We start from the raw sequence: 19,409 nt of genomic DNA on the forward strand, positions 1-19,409 counted from the left end.
CAAAAGGTTCGTCGTCACAAAGGCCACTAGCCAACGGGCAAGTAACCGGACAGAAGCGTCGAGCAACAAAGTGCCAGCAGGCCCCATGAGGATCTTAAAGAGAGTGGAGGGCTGTGCTTTAGTCACACAGAGTGCTCGGGGCTGGGGCTTCTCAATCCCCAATGCACAAATTCGAGGGTACCTCAGAACTTGCACAATCAGCGAAGTGTAGGTTTTTCAAGCTGTCTGGTCCCGCGTCCCTCGTCGCCTCCACGGGTCTCAGCTGTGCTGTGGCTGTGGATTGAGTCGAGAGGAGTCTGGAAGTCCAGGTCTTGTCAGGCTCTATGCTCGGGCTCCAGCAGGAGTGTCAACAAAGCGAACCGGTGATCGCTTGGTGGTGCCTGTTTGCACAGGGTGGTCACTCCTTGGCCACAAGGGAGATTCTTCGTTCTTCTAAGCGTCGTAGAATGGCGAAGGTCTAGAGTTTCACTTCAAGTTTCAGTTCAGGATCAAATCTAAAGTCTGTAGGGCCAGATTCTATCTTTATAGGACTTTTGGGGGCGGGCTTACCTACTAGGTCCCTCCTATGGGTGGGACCAGGGAAGGGGGTGGTAACGCCCCTTTCCCTTTGTCCAGTTTCGCGCCAAGCCTGGGGCTGGAGTGCCCCAGCACTGGCTGAAACCGGACTATGCATGGGACACCTTGTGTGCCCCAGGCTATGTCTCATTCTTTTCAACCCTCCCTGCTCCAATACACTAGAGCCTGTCTGGGGTGGTGCTAGCACCTCCCAAGGCAGGAAACCTATTGTCCAAGCCTCCCTCGCTAGAAGGACCCCCAGCAGCAGGAGGTCGGACTTGTGTCTGTGGCAGCAGCATCCATTTTGTGATGCTGGAGCTCGAGTTAACTTTAATCGGGACTACAGGAACTAACATGTCTTCTCCCTCTAGAAGGGGGGAATGCTACCCCCTTTGCCAGAATTGGCGAGGGGGTAGTATTCCAAAATGAATGACACCTCACTCGACATGTTTTGATAAAGCCAAACCAAAGTTAGCATATAACCGCGAGGATTATAATGCACTTAAGAGTATATGGTATGGCTATATCTAGAACAGCTATAAGGACATTGTTCCAAAAGCTGCAGACGGGCTCAGCTCATGCCAGTGCACCACCTTACATATTACCAAGCACTCTGCCTTCAGGACTGTCCAGGCCTGCCATAGGTGTGACTCACAGGTACCTATGTGTCTATGTATAAGGTCAGGTATAGGGAAAGTATACCTAAGCAAGGGGTGATTACACGACCTTGCCTCAGCTGACTGAGATGCCAGTTGTGTCAATATGGAGGCCAGCCAGGGGTGGCATATAACATGCTTCAGCCCCTGGTAGGCCTTGGGTGCACCTATGCCCTGGGTACCTAGGGTACACTGTACAGGGGCTCACAAAGGTGACCCAATTCCCAATTGGTAATGTACCTAAAGTACATGGTAGTGAAATTGGAGAGAGAACAGCCGGGCTGTGGGTCTGATCAGCAGGCCCACAGCCACACTAAGTCGAGAAAACCAGTAAAGCCAAGAAAAAAGTGGGGGTGACCATAGGAAGCAGACCCTACTCTCCTACACGCCGCTCACACAGGGAGGGAGGTGTAGGGCTCCCAGACATTCACTTATATTATAAAACGGCACCCTGGTTGAATGGTCACAGCGGGAATCTGAAAAGCACTGGTTACATATGGATCGCAGTGTGACTGGAAGGGCCATATGGGACCTAGTCTGGCGACCCAAAAGCGATAGGCCTAAGAACACATACATCGGCACCCCCATGCGTACCACCTTGGAGGTTGGGGACTCAGTTTCAGGAGACGACATGTGGACTACGTTCCCCTCTCCATTCACACAATTCACTTCAACACGGCATTTCCCCCGGCCCTACATGAGTTCCCCTTTGACGCCTGGAGGGAGGGAGGGTGGCTTGCCTTGACACACCTATTCCATAATTTTGACCCTCTTACTTTTGATAATTGCAAGCTCGTCTACGGAATAGGGAACACAGAAAGGCACCATTATATCCAACTGCTACACTGGGCACTTACACCTCAGGTACGCAAGGCTGCCACTCGCCCCCTCACAAAATTTGAGGCTTTTTCACCAAGACTTTCTCTATGAAGGGGGTGATTTAGTTCATATACAACTACCTACTTACCACCACACTCTCTCCACGCGCGCAGTATATGTATATGTGGGAAGAGCTGCTTCAGCGCACTATCACTGACAAAGAAAGGGCACACTTATGGTCCGACAGCATAAGATTCAACCACTCCACAGAAGCTCACTTGAAGACCATGATGGACTGGTACCTGCACCCGTCCAAGCTTAGGCGAATCTTTCCCAGCACCTCAGACAGATGCTGGAGGGGGTGCAGACTGCTTGGGGACTTTCAGCATATATGGTGGGACTGCCCAACTATCCGGCCCTTCTGGGAAGAAATATTGGCACATATAAAGGACTTGCTGGGATACCCCATCCCCACAACTATGGCGGGTGTCCTTTTGGGGCTTTGTGACTCCACCCTAGAACATCAGACTAGAGCAGATAAAATGGTTATGTGGCTTTGTATAGGAGCAGCTAAGATCACTCTAGCAGCCGCCTGGAAGAGGAAAGAAGCGCCAGCTATCTCTCTCTGGCACTCTCGCCTATGGAAACTGCTTAGCCTGGAACGCATGTCAGACATTTTCAGAGACGACTACAAGAATTTTGGGTTCAAGTGGGGTTTCTAGTCTCCTTTCTTTCATGAGGTCTGCCATTGGCTGTATGCCCTTCCACCTATTAGTGCCCTTCACCTATTTCAGTTTGGAGTAGAGCTCTAGTACTGTAGATTAAGTCAAATGCATGAATGTTGCCGCCACCACGGTTGGGGAAGGGGGTGGGAACCGGGGAGGGTTTTTTCTTTTCTGTTTCTAATTATGTTCACTTTTGAGGGGGAATGTTAGGCTTGGATTATACGTTCACTAGGTGTAGTGCTTCTCCTTGGAAATATTAGGAATTAACCTGGCAGACAAGAGATGAAACACGTCCAGAGTTGTTGTTCGAACTTTATACCTGGAAGACTGTGCCCTGGGCTCCGTTCGTGTCAGAAATTGTACACTCATTTACGCAACTCTTGGAGAAAGGAGTCAAGATTAGGCTGAGCAACGTATCTTGTCAAAGCATTTGATTGTCTGCTGGAATGAGTTGCTACCCTGCGAGGGAACTTGTGTTGGTATTGTTTCAGACTAATTGGTGGAAAATTCAATAAAAATATCTTTGACGAAAATTGAGGTAGCCTTGCCCTGAGGGTTTCATCCTCAGACTAATGGTCAAACCGAACACTTAAATCAGGGGTTGAAAGAATACTTTGATTGCTTCTGCAACTCTACCCAAAAAGAGTGGTGTTCCTATCTACTGTTAGCAGAGTTTTCCTATAACAACACTGTCCACAGCGCATCTTTGGCTACCCCTTTGTCCTGTTTATATGGTTACCATCCTAGGGCCTTTAATTCAGTCTTACAAGACTCTACTTCTGTTCCAGCAGCAGCCTCTTTTACCTGGCATCTCCGAGCTGTAAGGCAAAGGGTACATTTCAACATACAGGAAGCCAAAAGGAAATTAAAAACACAGCTGATGCCCTTTGACATCAGTCTCCATCATATCAGGTTAACGATAAGGTTTGGCTCTCCCCAAGATTCTTACCTCACCGCCTGTATACAAGTATTGTTTCCACGACCCACACAGTCAGGGAGGCGCCGCTATGGCTGCCTGGGTGCACAGTGAATGTTTCCCTTATGCAGTATTCAGTTTGAATCTCTGAGCAGACTGAAAGCCATACTTTTGCAGAAGGAAGTGGCCTTAACCTCAGCTCGAGAGATTTTCGATCTTCAGGTTGCAAGGTCTTCAGCTGAGATACAGGCTGTAGTCTGAACAAACTTCCCGCTCCATTTCAGAAAAATGGCACATTGTATCTTTAACATGTCTGATAGCTGTGGGATAGTACACCTATTTAAGAACATAGGTTCTGGGCTATTAAGCACCTTTTAGACTGTTTTCAGAGTTATTCCATCTTTGATACACTCCGTGTTTGGAAGCATTTTTGGAGGGCTTCTGCTGACCCTGCTACTGGTAGTGGGTATCATGATTTAAAATATTCTGCTACGCAATGGACATCCCCAATTCCAAGGAGATAGAAAAAGCACTCTTGGAGCGATGTTGCCGTGACGCACTCCATCTGGGCACACCTCGGCTTCAGGAGCTAAGTGAGCATTGTTTTTTATCGTTCAGACCAGTCTGGGTAGACTGCCTCTTGCCCGTCTCTACGCTGCTTATTCTGTGTATATGAATGCGTGTTGGACATCTGTCTAACACTTCCATCGGTTGTGCCTCCGGACGTAGATGTACTTTTGGACCTGTTGAAGGCCGATGAGGTGCAGTGTCCTCAGCATATTCCAATCCTGATGTCAGCATTCTTAGAGCCACCACAGGATGCTTCAGCTCCTGTTGGAATGGACACCAGCTCTGTTTAAGGCTTATAAGCAACAAGTGCAACCACAGCAATGGCTGTGGGAACCATAGAAGATCACCTTTGCTCCATTGCCCTGATCCAAGAGGTGTTACAGGGACCGTCGTCCACAGAGGCAGGCACCAGTGATGTTGAGTCTCCCACACAGGACACATAGACATTTGCCTCTCCGTGTGCTGGGCACAATACGTCCTTTTTCTAAAACAACATAAATTGGAATTCAAAAAAATCATTTTTGTTTTATTTTTGCACTTCTGCTCTCGCTGAGCATTATGGCTTTCAGCATGCTCAGTTGGACTTACAGTATATTTACTTTTTAGAGGACTTATAGAGCTTTTTACGGTTACACCATTTATACTTATACCATGCTTTTAAGAAAATCAAATTGTAGAAATGTTTTTATGCTTTTTTTAGACAGGCATATTTTACCTTTTATTATTATGTCTCCACACACAGAGATAAAAACAATGCGCACAATACTTCAGCAAAGTAACACAGAAAATAACACTAAATATACAGTGGGCCCCAGGGGGGCACCAAACCATATACTAAGAAAGGGGTATAAGAATTACGACTCGAGCCAGGACAATGTCGAGAGGATGTGTAATCCCTGGGGACCCAAGGCACCACCCAAGGAAAGTAGATTTGGACCCCACGGAAAGTGTGTGCAGTGTGTGAACGCGACTGTGTGCTCCGTACAACTCATTGGAAGACAGAAGGTTGGAGAGCCGCCTCACCCGTGGATACCCTAGAACCCACGTTCCTACAACAGGGAAGGTCGGGTGCATAGGGGTGAAGTGGTAATGGAAACTGCTGTCGAACCCAATGGAGGACTTAAGGAAACTGCTGCTGCTTGAAGAGGAGAAAGTGTCTGTGGGATTCCAAATGTGGATTCTTGGAGAAGAGTACCTGAAAGCAGAGTGGACAGAGTCTATGTCACTCTGAGTGACCAGGAGACTTGGAAGACCAATGCCCTCCAATGTCGGGTGTTTCAGGGAAGATGATGATGACCTTGACTCTGCAGCTGTGGGGACCAGGCAACACCGAGGATGACCAGGAGCCGGATACAAGCTGTCTCACGAAGAATTTCAAGTGCAGAGGGGTCGGTGTCCGGCGGGAGCTCTAACAAGCCTTGGCAAATGCAACCCATGCAGGAAGTCAAGAAGGTGCCATATTGGGACCAGCAAGGTCCAGGAGACTCACCAAAACCTTTGGAGTCAGGGCGTGCCTGAGTAATCAGGGGAGCCCAAAGTTGACATAAATGACCCTCCACAGGACCCACATGCCTAAGGCACTGGAGTCGCAGGAGAACCTTGGGCAGCTTACCAAAGTAGCAGGCCACAGTGCACACGATGTGATGTGGCTGAAGATCTTGGTGGAGGAAGTTGCCAGAGGTTGGGGCTACTTGGAGGCCCGGAACTCACTCCCCACCCACCTCCGCCTTACACAGAACCACATCTCCTTCAGAAAAGAACTTAAAACCTGGCTATTCGATAAATAATGAACCCCATCCCCAAGCGCCTTGAGACCCTCTGGGTGAGTAGTGCGCTATATAAATTCTTGAACGTGAACTTGAACTTGATGCACGTGTTGCAAAGTAGCCAACAAGTCTTTGTACTTGCAAAGGTATTCGGTGCACATGGGTTCAGTTATTACAGCCCCCACGAGATATACTGGCCTCAGATCCGGGGAGAAGACAGCTCAGGTCTTGAGGGACATAGAAAACCACCACCTGTGTTGTTGAACCCTTCGGAGTCCTCAGCCTCTTGGGATCAGCAGACCAGTCAGCAATGTTGAGGTGCATGCGAATGCAGGGAAGTAACTCCTTCACTTTAAGGGAGATTCCTTCAAATGTCTTTGATGCTCCACAGGCCTTGAAGGATTTATGTATGAAGCACGGACACAGATGATGCAGCGGACAAGCAGGGGGATGAAGTCGGCCTCTTACAAAGTCCAGAGTGTCCAAACGGTCGAAGTTGAAGTGGCATTGGAATTGAATCTTGTCCCTCGATGAACCTAGGGCCCAATACCCAGGTAAGCCATTAAGTACCCTAGGGAAAAGGTTAGGACGAGTCAGGGGACCCTCCCAGGGAATGGTCTGGACTCGGGGAATTTACTCACATGTCCTTTGTCCAGGCACTAGGGACAGGGACAGGGACAGGGACAGGGACAGGGACACCAAATGTGCCCCTCATAGAGGCTTTCTGGCACTGGCAAGCACACCCAGGCAGCCCTAATACACAAACCCTCTCTGGGAGGTGGTCACACCTGCCTCTGACAATATGCCTATTGTTCCACCTTCCTCTGCTCGAGCTTGGCTCAGCAGCAGCAAGGTAGAAATGTGTCTCTGGTCGGCAGCAACTATTTTGTGCTGTACGGGACTAGAAGGCTGGTACCGGGTGCACTGAGTGCCTAATGGAGGGCTCTTCCAGTTCTTATAATTATAAATCCCATACCGTTTACGGTGTGGGGGTATGATTCCAACATGTTTGATACCAAACATGATAGGATTCGTTGCAGCCAGTTTCGAGACAGTCATCGCTTAATTACGCAGTGCCCCTCTGTATAGTATATGGTTGCTTCACTGACAACCCGGGAGAATGGACTCCATAGGCTTCAGGGGATACCACTGCTGCCAAAAATGTGAGGATTGGGGTGTACTATATGATATGGTTGTGGGGCTTATCATACAGTACACTCACAAATACCATCTTGGGTCCAGTCAGGCTTGAGTATTTTACCTCAAACCCAGCCGTGGGTAACTGTGGCTTCGAGCAGTAAGGGTAAGCAGAGGATCTTTATGGGACAACTGCCATAGGCATCAATGGAAAGGTCCAGATGCTGAGTGATACAGGCAAAAAAAGCTCAACGGATGCTTTGGTTGTGGTGTGGTCCTCAGGAGTGTCTTTGTGGGTCGTCCTCAGTCCATGGGTAAAGTGAGACGAACGTGGCCACAGAGATCGTGGGTCCCTCAAAGTCCTCTAAGTTGCAGTACCAGGCCAGCCGATGCTGGGCTACTGGTCAGTCTACACCTTGGTTAGTGCGAAATCCTTAAGAGGGGGCTAGTGTTCAGTGAGTGTGATTAATCTGGACTTGGATAGCAACCCCGTATCAGAAAGACTCGGGTGCAACTTTTGGCTATTTCAGATTTGTCCTCTTGGGTGCTTCAGGGACAGGTAGTGGTCACATTTGTTTTTGCAGTGGCCACAACTTGTCAGTTTAGGCTACTTCAGCTCTTGTGTCCCTGTAGCTTGTCCCAGGAGATCAGCCAACTGATAATGGAAGTCACTGCTAAAGGTTGGGATAGGGATTCAACTTTTCCCTGAGCAGAAGTTGCAGGCATAGTCCAATCTGTGTTAGTCCAAAGTACAGCAGTTGCAGTCCTTCCGATGGTGCAGTATCTTGTTGTGAGGTTCCAAAGGCAGCTGGGCAGTATTTCTTTGGTCTTCTCTCCAATTCCAGCATGGTCGGAGGGTCAGAGTGCCAGGGATGCTATATTTATCCCAGGAAAGTGCCCTTAGGGTACCATGCAGTCTCTAGCCAGCAGGCTACTGCGTCTGCTCCTGCCAAGTGATGAAATTCCTGTGAGATGTGGCATCTGGCAACCCCAGAATGCTACATTCTTGTCCATTTCAAGACGGCACTACACTTCCTCAGTCATTAGGAGCTTGGCAGTCCACCCTAGCAGTATAGTTTCATGAGGACTACACACCCACGGTAGAACTGGTTTGGGGACGGCTTTTTCCTCCTTGACCCTGTCTCCACTGACTGACTTAATTATTTCTAAAGCGCTGAGATAAAGTACAGGCTAGTGCAATGTGACAGGTTAGCATTGAGAGGAAATCCATGTTTTTATTTGCTTCTTGAAAAGTGTCCTGTTGGGTATCGGAAGTGAATTCCACAATTTAGCTGCTTGCTGTGAAAAACGCTTCCCCCCCACCTTACTCTGTTTATCTTGGGGCAGAGTACCAATCCCATGTTTGAGGATCTGAGACAGCGTGATGGTTCGTAGCAAGGGAAGAGGACTTGTAAATCATAAGCCCCTCCTCCTTAGATGGCTTAGTGGACTATACACAAGGCCTTAAAGTCCACCCATCGTTTTACTGGAAGCCAGTGGAATTGCTTCACTCCTGCAGATGTGGAATGGTGCTCTGGAAGATTAAGCAATACTCTTATGGACGCCTTTTGTAGAGAATGGAGTTTGGAAAGCTGGGCTACACCAGCTCCCAATTATAGAGCATTGCAATAGTCCAACCTCGATAGCACTAAAGCTCCGACCCCCATTTTCCTCATGGAAAAAGGGATAAAGGGTAAGAACTTCCGAAGGACCTTCAGAGTGAAAAAACGGGCTGAAGACACCTGGTTCATCTGTGGGGCAAGAGTGAGGTCTTATTCTATCAGGACACCTAAATTTCTAGCTTTGGATGCCGGCACCAGGCAAATTCCGGCTTCAGGGAGCCACCTTAGTTGGCTCCAAACAGATGCTTTTGTGCCAAACTCTACAACCTCGGTTTTACCTGTGTTTAGTTTTAGAAAGCTGCGGTTCATCCAGGTCATCAGATCTGTGATGCAGTTTCAAAACTGTTCCGCCGTTGTGTCTACGCTATGTGTCACAGACAGCACTAACTTTGTGTCGTCAGCGTAGGACACAAGTGAGAAGTCGTGGTTCTTTATTAATCTAGCTAAGGGAGCAACATAGATGTTGAAAATAGTGGGAGGCAAGGCCGAGCCCTGAGGGACACCACCAGGAAGTGTGAACAAGTGTGACTGGAGTCCATTCCAGTGGATTAATTGTTCCCTGGCTGACTGGAATGATGATAGTAGGCTTAGGGCCTTTCCGCTGAAGCCGACCACCTGCAGCCTTCATATCAGTACTTTGTGATTTACAGTATCGAAGGCTGCCGTGAGGTTGAGCAGGATAAGGGCTGCCCACCCATCCCCATCCATTGATTTATGAACTTCCTCAGTCGCCAAGATCAGGGCAGACTCAGTGAAGTACCGAGATCTAAAGCTATGTTGAGTGGAGTCTATTATGTTATTGTAATCTAGGTATGATGTTAATTCTGCATTCATAGCTTTCTCCAAAACCTTGGAAGGCAGAGGAAGACAGGAGATGGGTCGATAGTCTTTAGCCTCTAACGGATCGAGCGTGGGATTTTTCAATATAGGCCTTATACAGGCCCTTTTCCAATCATGTGATTTAGCAACGGCGTCAGAGAGAGAATACTCTCCTCTGTGGCCAAATGTAAAATATGAGGGGGCAGGGGTCGAGTGGGGACCCAGATTTAATTTGAAGCTGAAGGTCTTGTACCTTTCCTTTCTCTAAAGCAGAGAGTTGAGTGAAAGTTCCTTGAGATGCCTTCTCTAAGTTTTCCCCCTGATGGGTAATCCCATTTGCTTCAGCTGTATTTGCTAAATTCGTCGAAGACGTTTTGAACTTTGCTTTGAAGAAACACAGCCAGGTTGTTCACAAAGGAACAAAAGGCATCCTGCTCAGTGGTGTTGGACCTACTACTCTCACAAAGGCGGCTTCACCTTTGAAGCTCGCTTTTTGGGCTAATACTGAGTGGCCATTCTGGGAGAAGAGGTGACTCCTCACTCTGCGGCAACTCCCTTTGTTCATGTGCTGGAGAGTTGTTCACACGTCTCTCCAGGCAGTCAGGAAGCTGTATGTGTGCCAGGGCCTTTGTATGGAGTACAGGGTGGCTACTTCCTAAAAGTAGCTTAATCTCAATTCGACATGTAATATGTACAGGGTCAGAACACTGGCGCTGCTGGTAAGGTTAGCTGGTCTCTATGCACTCTCTGAGTCAAGAATCATTCCAAAATGATATTGACATACCCGACTAGGACAAGCAAACCCCACTATTAACCCCTGAATGCTGTTATTAGTGTCTGGAAAGAAAATTTCATGCGAGGTTGTTTGTGCGTTTGAAATAGGTTTATTGCGAATCAAGTTTTTTCTCCAATTAAGATGTTGTATTCACATCATAAAGTTTATGAGAAACATCAATCTTCGTTTCTTATTTGTTCAATTCAAAAAATTCCCCACGAATTCCCAATGCATTTCGGGCACAAGGCCCTTCGTCAGGGGATTTAATTGTACTGTTGACAAAAGAAATAATACACAAATTTTAGTACGCAACGTCATATGCATCAAATCAATTCAATTCAAGAGTGAAAAACGATCACTTTAACACAAGTTTATCATAGATACATTTTTACCTTCGACCCACCCGGTATAAACAAAAAAGGTGCACACTTAACCCCTTTTGCCATGGGATGCTGTTCGGAGTTGGAAAAGAATATCAGGGTTCCCTTTTTTTTAAATGGGACAAATGCTGGAATACCAGGAAAGGTGAGAATGTCGTTAAAAAACCGTGGTCCACTCGGTAGGGTGTTTGTCATTAAAATTGCAAACAAGGTGTGCTGTTCGACAAATTAAGGATAGTCTAAAAAAAACAAAAACAAAAGGGAACCCTGATATTCTTTTCCAACTCCGAACAGCATCCCATGGCAAAAGGTGTTAAGTGTGCACCTTTTTTGTTTATACCGGGTGGGTCGAAGGTAAAAATGTATCTATGATAAACTTGTGTTAAAGTGATCGTTTTTCACTCTTGAATTGAATTGATTTGATGCATATGACGTTGCGTACTAAAATTTGTGTATTATTTCTTTTGTCAACAGTACAATTAAATCCCCTGACGAAGGGCCTTGCGCCCGAAATGCATTGGGAATTCGTGGGGAATTTTTTTAATTGAACAAATAAGAAACGAAGATTGATGTTTCTCATAAACTTTATGATGTGAATACAACATCTTAATTGAAGAAAAAACTTGATTCGCAATAAACCTATTTCAAACGCACAAACAACCTTGCATGAAATTTTCTTTCTTGTGTGCATCCGGTGTCGCTACCCACGTTTGGGATAGCGCAATTTTGCATTGTAACTTGGTCCTTCAGTCCCGAAAGGATTACCGAATAGCACCAACTTAACTGCATAGAATATTTTTTTAAGTTTTATATACACTCAGGAGTGCGATTGTCCTACCACCATAGTAGTTCGTTATTAGTGTCTGGGACATCCCACCCATCCCTAATGAAGACGCACTCCTGAGAGAGACATGTGGTTTCTTGCCATGATTTTGGGTGCAGTCAGGTCTTTATTGCTTTTCTGAATTCTAGATCACTATTGATGGTCCATATTCTCTTTAGAAGTTTGCTGCACGTGTACAGAGAAAGACCCGGAGAGGAGCCTTTCTTAAAATGAGTGTTCTCCTATGAGTGCAAGGGTTGAGTTTAGATTGTGATGGTTGAATCTCATTATTCTTCCTACTGGATGCCAGTGCAGAGCCCCAGTTGCAGGTAAAATTCCTTCAACGAATCTGCACAAAACTTTCCTATAAAAGTTCATCCTGTTTGGGTCAGCACTGCAAGTTTAGTGCAGACCCTCCAAGCGGGGGGCACAAGTGATCTTTACAATTTCAATTCCCAGAGGAACCTTTGCTATCTATACAGAAACAAAAGTCTGAAGGATTTACACAACACGCGGCATGAACGTAAAACTTTACTCAAGGAACTGCCATTTCTTCAATTGTTTTAAATCAATTCAGTATTTTTTGAGAAATTAGTGTTTAAAAACGTTTCTGTTGGATTTGAAATGGTTAACACATGGAATTATTTAAAGTGTTATTACACTAAATAATACACAAATCTGTGTTAGGGCACCGGCAGTTTGAAAGAATAACTCAATCTTATTGGATAAGGGAGCTCATTTTTGTGTTGTCCTTATCTGGTTCTGGAAATCGTCTGTGAATCAGATTGACTGGCTGCTACAAAAGAAAAATGTTGTGGTTGTCATTATTGGAATCAGTCATTCGCTCCCCACATCCTAACCCTGACCCCCAGAACATGTTGGTGGTCCGAAGGGTTCCCCTTCAAATAACAAACTTTTTAAAAGGTATATTTTGTTGTGGAATTTGCAGAGCCGACTGCAGGAATAGCATGCTTCAGCACGACTCCCGAGGTTTGCAAACATGCAGCAAGAGGTCATTGTCTTTATTTGGACCTCCTGCAGTTTTGCGAATCCCAAGGAAGGCTGGACAAGTGACCAGGACCCTGGAAGTGTTTGCAAATGCTTGACCAGAGTCCACTTAACTCAGAAATATTTGTGAAGAACCCCAGAAATTCCCTGAAAAAGAAAAGTTTAAAGTGAAGTTATGATGTGTGTTTAGTTAAAAAATCCTAATAAATGGTAAAAATTCCTTCTGTCATGGTGGTAGAGGACTTAATGCCCGCCACCCTGACAGACAGACAGTAGTTCATCTATTTAGAGATGACAGCTGACCAGCGGTCAGCTCTGTATGTTGGAATGAACCACCATCACAGCGGTTCATTTCACTATATAATATTTTTCACCAACAGCTGTTGTTGGTTTTGATGTCCATCCACTGAGCATATAATATTGTTTGTTTTTTAAATACGAACTCCAAATATAGTTGTTTAACGAACAAATGACCCCCCCACCTCCAAACCCCCTGGGATTTCTGTTCCAGGGCGTCAGGCTCCAGATGTGTTTTTTCTTTTTTCTTTTAATTTTCTCTCCCAACCAGGCTACACAGGGAGGCCTGAAGCCACGTTTTGGTGTCACTCTAGTGGATCTCACTATAAATACTGCAATCCAGGTCAAAGCCACATTTCGTTGTCATTCTAGTGGATGGCACTATAAATGCTACAGTCCAGGCCAACAGATCTGGCATTGTGACTTTGTCAGTGCTTGATTTGTTCTGACATGGATTTTGCAAAACATTATTGAGGAACCTGCCAGACCCTCATCACTCTAAAAACATTGAGGAAGGAAAAAATTATAAAATGTGAATGACAAAACAGACGTATAGATGAAGTCTGACTGAAAGCCACTATAAATAACAGTGTGTAATACATAAACTTGATACAATCGAAAGGTAAAACTAACACCCAACCTAAATAATATAATTGATCTGGTGTTGGCTGCCAGCCATCTTGCCTTTGCTGATGCTTTTTTGAAAATCGTTGCTGCAAATAGAGAAGGTTGAAAAGATCGATAAATAGAGAGGCTTGCAAAACAGAGCAGCTCGTAAAGACAGGCAGTCAGGATTGGATAGACAGATTGATGGAGATAACCTTGTAGATATGACAGATACACCTTAAAAGAAAGATAGACTGATAGATAGAATGATAGATTTACAAAGATGTATATCTTTGCAAAGAGACATAGAAGTCAAAAAGATTGATAGAGATGCAAAGGTAGAAGTTACATAGATAGAAGGGCAGACGGTAGATAGAGGGACACTAGATAAATAGGCAGGATGATAGATAGACAGGTAGACACATATATATAGACGGACAGGTAGACGGATAGATTAACACACAAACAGACAGAGGTAGATAGATAGGATTGCAAAGATAGCACATCGCAAATTCAATTAGTAATGTAATAGTTAAATATCAACAAACGACCACTGAAAGCAAACTAGCAAGACAGACAAGCAGGGCATACAGACTAAGTTGGTTTTCAAGCACATCTGTAGTGCTTATTTAAAATAGATACAGGAGTGAGGTATAATTGCATTTCATTGTGTGCATTCTAAAAAGTGAATGACTTTATAAAGAATAGATTCAAATGGACACCATCTGGTATACTCTGATATAGCAGCATTGAAATAAACAAAGGCAGCTCCAAAGGTAATTTACAACATCATTAGCAGGAGGCAGGAAATGATAAAGCTGGAATGTGTCCTGTACTGTGACAAGCTGATAGAATGCGTCCTGCTATAACATAAAGCTCGAACCACCCAGGCAAAGCTGATGTAATTAAGTACACACATAAATACTTTCACTACCTCCTCTTGAAAGATTAAAATGCCATCACTCAAAGTGAAGTTAGCCAGTGACTGTAGTAGGCAGACCCACTGCTCCATGCTGTATTCTGTAGTGGGCAGAAGCAAAATGTGAATGGCACAACAACTGACCGTTGGATGGCGAGCTGAAAGCCCCTTTAAGTAAGTATAACACATGTCATTTTTGTAAAATAAGAGGTCTTGGCTAACACCAGACTGAACACGGAAAACAGTGCATGTGTCATTCTGTAGGTGTGCGCATTTGTGGAGAACATTTTGCATACCTACAGAATGATGCAAAAGTAGCCGCGTGTTTGTTTTTCTTTTTCTTTCTGATGTTGTGCATCATTGGGAAAGCCTATACGTCTTAAAGATGATACTTATTGACTTTGCCAATGTGTGTTTAAATGGTAGTGAACCTCCTGTTTCATGTGCAGATATGGTCAGAGCCTCAGATCTCTGGAGTTACACTATATATAAGATGCTCAGATTACCTGTCCGGGGCCTATCCTAATCTCTCTGATACTATAAAGGACTCACTTGCAGCAGTTGCTTATGTTTCCTGCTGTTTTTTTTTAATGCTTTGTGTTGCATGGTCCATTCACTGGAAAAGGCTCCAGCTTGTATTACTGATTAGGCCCTGTGATAATAGGAAGCATTCCCTGGACAAGAAGGGAGGCATCTTGTCGCTATGGATTTAACATTGTAGTGTGTCATAGGGGAGAGGGTCTCACTCACTGAACAAGGAACCTTCTCTGGTGTCTTGGTTACTCCTTGAGTCCACACTCCTCGAAAGAAGGGGACCACGGAAGGGTGTAATCTAGAATTTCTTCACCTTACTTATCAATAGGGACAATTAAATGCCAATAGATTTTTGTGATTGACTCTGCATTTCAGCTTATTCAGTGTTTCTTTTTCTTAATCTATCAGGTGAAATAAGTGCAGTGATGAACGAAAACGATAAAGCCATTAAACATCACTCGTGTCGGAAGTGATGTAAACGCAGTATACCTCAAAATCTCTTCCTTTGAAGGCTGATGCCTCGTCAAAGTCTTCTTACAGCAATAAATCCAAACTTGCCAATGAGGCCTGTACTTGACTCTTAGGCATCAGATGATATACTTAGAAGACATAACACACTGACATAGCGAAGCAAGTCTGAGGTGCTGATTACGAAGGAAGAGCTAACCTGGTGTCAGAAAGAACACACAGGAAAGAAACTGTATGAATGTCACAAAACATTTATTTGTCTGAGAAAGAGCAAATGGGATATCTCCAAATTCATACTGGAGAAAAGTCATATTGATGGACTGATTGTGGAAAAGTGTTCTGTGCAATGAAAGACCTAATGCAGCATCAGGTATCCACGTAGAGGACAAATCATATAAATGTACAGAATGTAATAAAATGTTAGGAAGGGAGAATAATCTAGAGCAGCATCTACAAAACCACGTTAGTGAAAAACCATATGAATGTACACAATGCGACAAAGCATTTATAACAAATCGAAATTTAAGGCAACATCAGAAAGTCCACACTAGAGTGAAACCAAATGAATGTACAGAATGTAATAAAGTGTTCCGAAGTAAGGAGACCCTAATGAAAGATCAGAAAATCCCCACTCGGGAGAAACCGTATGAATGTACAGAATGTGACAAGGCATTTATTACAAAGCGAAGTTTAAAAATTCATCAGCAAGTTCACACAGGAGAAAAAACACATAAATGTACAGAATGTGACAAAGCATTTATAACCAATGGAGAGCTACAGCGACATCAGAAAATCCACACGGTGGAGAGACCGTATCAATGTACAGAATGTGACAAGGCCTTTATGAGAAATGGAGAGCTGAAACAACATCAGAAAATACACACTGGGGAGAAACCAAATCAATGCACTGAATGTGACAAAGCATTTATAAGAAATGGACATCTAAAACGACATCAGAAAATCCACACTGGGGAGAAACCATATCAGTGTACAGAATGTGAAAAGGCATTTATTACAAAGCGAAGTTTAAAAATTCATCAGCAAGTTCACACGGGAGAAAAAACACATAAATGTACAGAATGTGACAAAGCATTTATAACCAATGGAGAGCTACAGCGACATCAGAAAATCCACACGGGGGAGAGACCGTATCAATGTACAGAATGTGACAAGGCCTTTATGATAAATGGAGAGCTGAAACAACATCAGAAAATACACACTGGGGAGAAACCAAATCAATGCACTGAATGTGACAAAGCATTTATAAGAAATGGACATCTAAAACGACATCAGAAAACCCACACTGGGGAGAAACCATATCAGTGTACAGAATGTGAAAAGGCATTTGTTGCAAAGCAAAGTTTAGAAATACATCAGCAAGTTCACACGGGAGAAAAACCATATAAATGTACAGAATGTGGCAAAGCATTTGTTGCAAAGCAAAGTTTAAAAATACATCAGCAAGTTCACACAGGAGAAAATCCATATCAATGTACTGAATGTGACAAGTCATTTATAACAAATGGAAAGCTAAGGAAACATCAGAAAATCCACACCGGTGTGAAACCATATCAATGTACGGAATGTGACAAAGCATTTATAACAAATGGAGATTTACAGAAACATCTGAAGGTCCACACTGGGGAGAAGCCATATGAATGTACAGAATGTAATAAAAGGTTTGGATCGAACTCAGATCTAAAGAAACATCAACAAATCCACACTGGAGAGAAACCGTATGAATGTACGGAATGCGACAAAGCATTTATAACAAATGGAAAGCTGAAGCGACATCAGAAAATTCACACCGGTGAGAAACCATATCAATGTACAGAATGTGACAAAGCATTTATAACAAATGGAGAGCTAAGGAAACATCAGAAGGTCCACACTGGGGAGAAACCATACCAATGTACAGAATGTAACAGAGTGTTCAAAGAAAAGCAGAATCTAAAGCAGCATCTACAAACCCACACTGGGGAGAAACCGTATGAATGCACTGAATGCAACAAGGCATTTATTACTAATGGAGAGCTAAAACGACATCAGAAAATCCACGCTGGGTAGAAACCATATCAATGCACTGAATGTGACAAAGCATTTATAACAAATGGACATCTAAAACGACATCAGAAAACCCACACTGGGGAGAAACCATATCAATGTACAGCATGTGATAAAGCATTCATAACAAATAGAGAGCTGAAGCGACATCAAAAAAGCCGCACTGGAGAGAAACCATATCAATGTGCACAGTGTGGCAAGCTATTTATAACTAATGGACAGCAAAAACGACATCAGAAAAGCCACAGTGGAGAGAAACCATATCAATGTATAGAATGTGACCAAGCATTTATAACAAATAAAGAACTAAAACGTCATCAGAAAATCCCCTCAGGGGAGAAACCCTATCAATGTTCATAGTGCGACAAAGCCATTTGAAAAATATAAACTTGGAAGAGCATTTCCTACCAAACGCTCTCTGATAAGGTATCAAAAAGGCCACCCCGGTTGAAGATGTAACGATATTGAAGTCTTTCATTTGAAACAGTCATCAGTTGCTACGTCAAAAAATCCACACCTCACACAGATATAGGGTGATGCCCTGAAATACCTGAACAAAATGTGGAACAAAGGAACAGAAATAGTGGCTGTCATGGTAGGTGCAAAGGATTAGTCAAGAAAGGGTCCCACCTTACTCCTATCCCACAGAGATTAAAATATGCAAACTCCAGAGAGCATCAAAGTTCGACAAAATGCAAATGTCACAGAAAACAACAGCTGGATTTATTTCCTTGTTCCCAGCCTACTGTAGTATAAGGACAATTTGGCTATCTTGTGATAAGACCTTACTCTGCCTATTCACTCACCAAAGGGATTTTTGTTCTGCAAGGCTTTCTCGCGCTTGTATCCACAGTTTTAACACATTTCTGATAATGAAATTCAGGTTGTTATCTAGGATGTTATGTTTTTGCTGTTTATTGTTGACATTCCCTTTCCATCAGTAGCAATCCTGCCCTGGAAATGACAAGTAGAATTTTGGGGTCGGTTGGAAGACAGATACCACTGGCTTAGAGGTGTGCAGCTCCCAAAGTATATGTGCATCAGGTTTATGGTTGCGTGTGGGACAGGAGCTGCCACCATTTGTACAGACATTGCTAGACAGTTTGATGGACAATCTAAATTAGAGGCCTCTACTTACAGCAGTGATTACAATCTCCTATATCACATGTAGGCAACAAGTGTATTCTTTCTACTTCTATACGGTGTATTTGTTAAACATGCTCATCTGTAATAAAATGAACATCTGCTGAAAGGACCAAATGCAATCCTAGATGTTTGAACATTGCAATCATTCTTATACCATTGCTAAAGTGCTCAAATGTCGATTCAGACTATGCCCATGCAATAGAAAAAAAAACCTGTGTTGTATTTACACTGCTCCCTGCATATTCCCTCTTGCATTGTATTTTCTTGTATATATGAGCTGACTTCTATATGTACAGTACTCTTGATACCCTGATAGGTGTATGTTTGTGCTTTAAAAAGCTCTGCAAATAAATATATAAGGATAAACTGTGATGACAAATGCAACAGCATTATACCATAGTTCCATCCGACCTGGTCTCCGACTGGGATCCTAGCTAGTAACAATGATAAAAAAACATATTACTTATCTGTATGGGCCCATCTGGTGACCAAAGAGCCACAGCAGGAAGAATTGGGCCAAGGCAGCAAATTCTGTTCCACTCGTGAAATTTGCGGAATTTGGGTAATTTTGCGTTCAGCAGAGAACGCGGAAATGCCAAAAAATTCTGCGTTCTGTGGCTTCGCAGAGTTATTTGCTTGTTTATGCTTTAAAAATGCGTGTTCACAAGATATTTCTCCCCGAGCACACAAACAGTGTACACGAACAGGAAAAAAGCATTGCGAATGGTCAGAACAATCAATTCTGCGCGTTCGCGAAACTTTTGCGTGCTTGCGGAGATTTTTTACTGTTTCGCAGAACTTTGT

The 19,409-nt window shown here is 44.0% G+C and overlaps 1 protein-coding gene across 1 annotated transcript in view; it reads left to right on the forward strand.

Moving 5' to 3' along the window:
* LOC147709853 (uncharacterized) overlaps positions 1 to 18,729 on the forward strand; it is a 304,085-nt gene extending 285,356 nt beyond the window's left edge. Inside the window, exon 2 of the mRNA XM_086928312.1 lies at positions 15,336 to 18,729. Coding sequence (XP_086784438.1) covers positions 15,813 to 17,462 — 1,650 coding nt within the window. The 5' untranslated portion in view covers positions 15,336 to 15,812 and the 3' untranslated portion in view covers positions 17,463 to 18,729. The remainder of the gene's footprint in view (positions 1 to 15,335) is intronic.
* Positions 18,730 to 19,409: the final 680 nt, after the last annotated feature.

This window comes from Lissotriton vulgaris, chromosome 6, assembly GCF_964263255.1.
Source record: "Lissotriton vulgaris chromosome 6, aLisVul1.2, whole genome shotgun sequence".
Lineage (NCBI taxonomy): Eukaryota > Metazoa > Chordata > Amphibia > Caudata > Salamandridae > Lissotriton > Lissotriton vulgaris.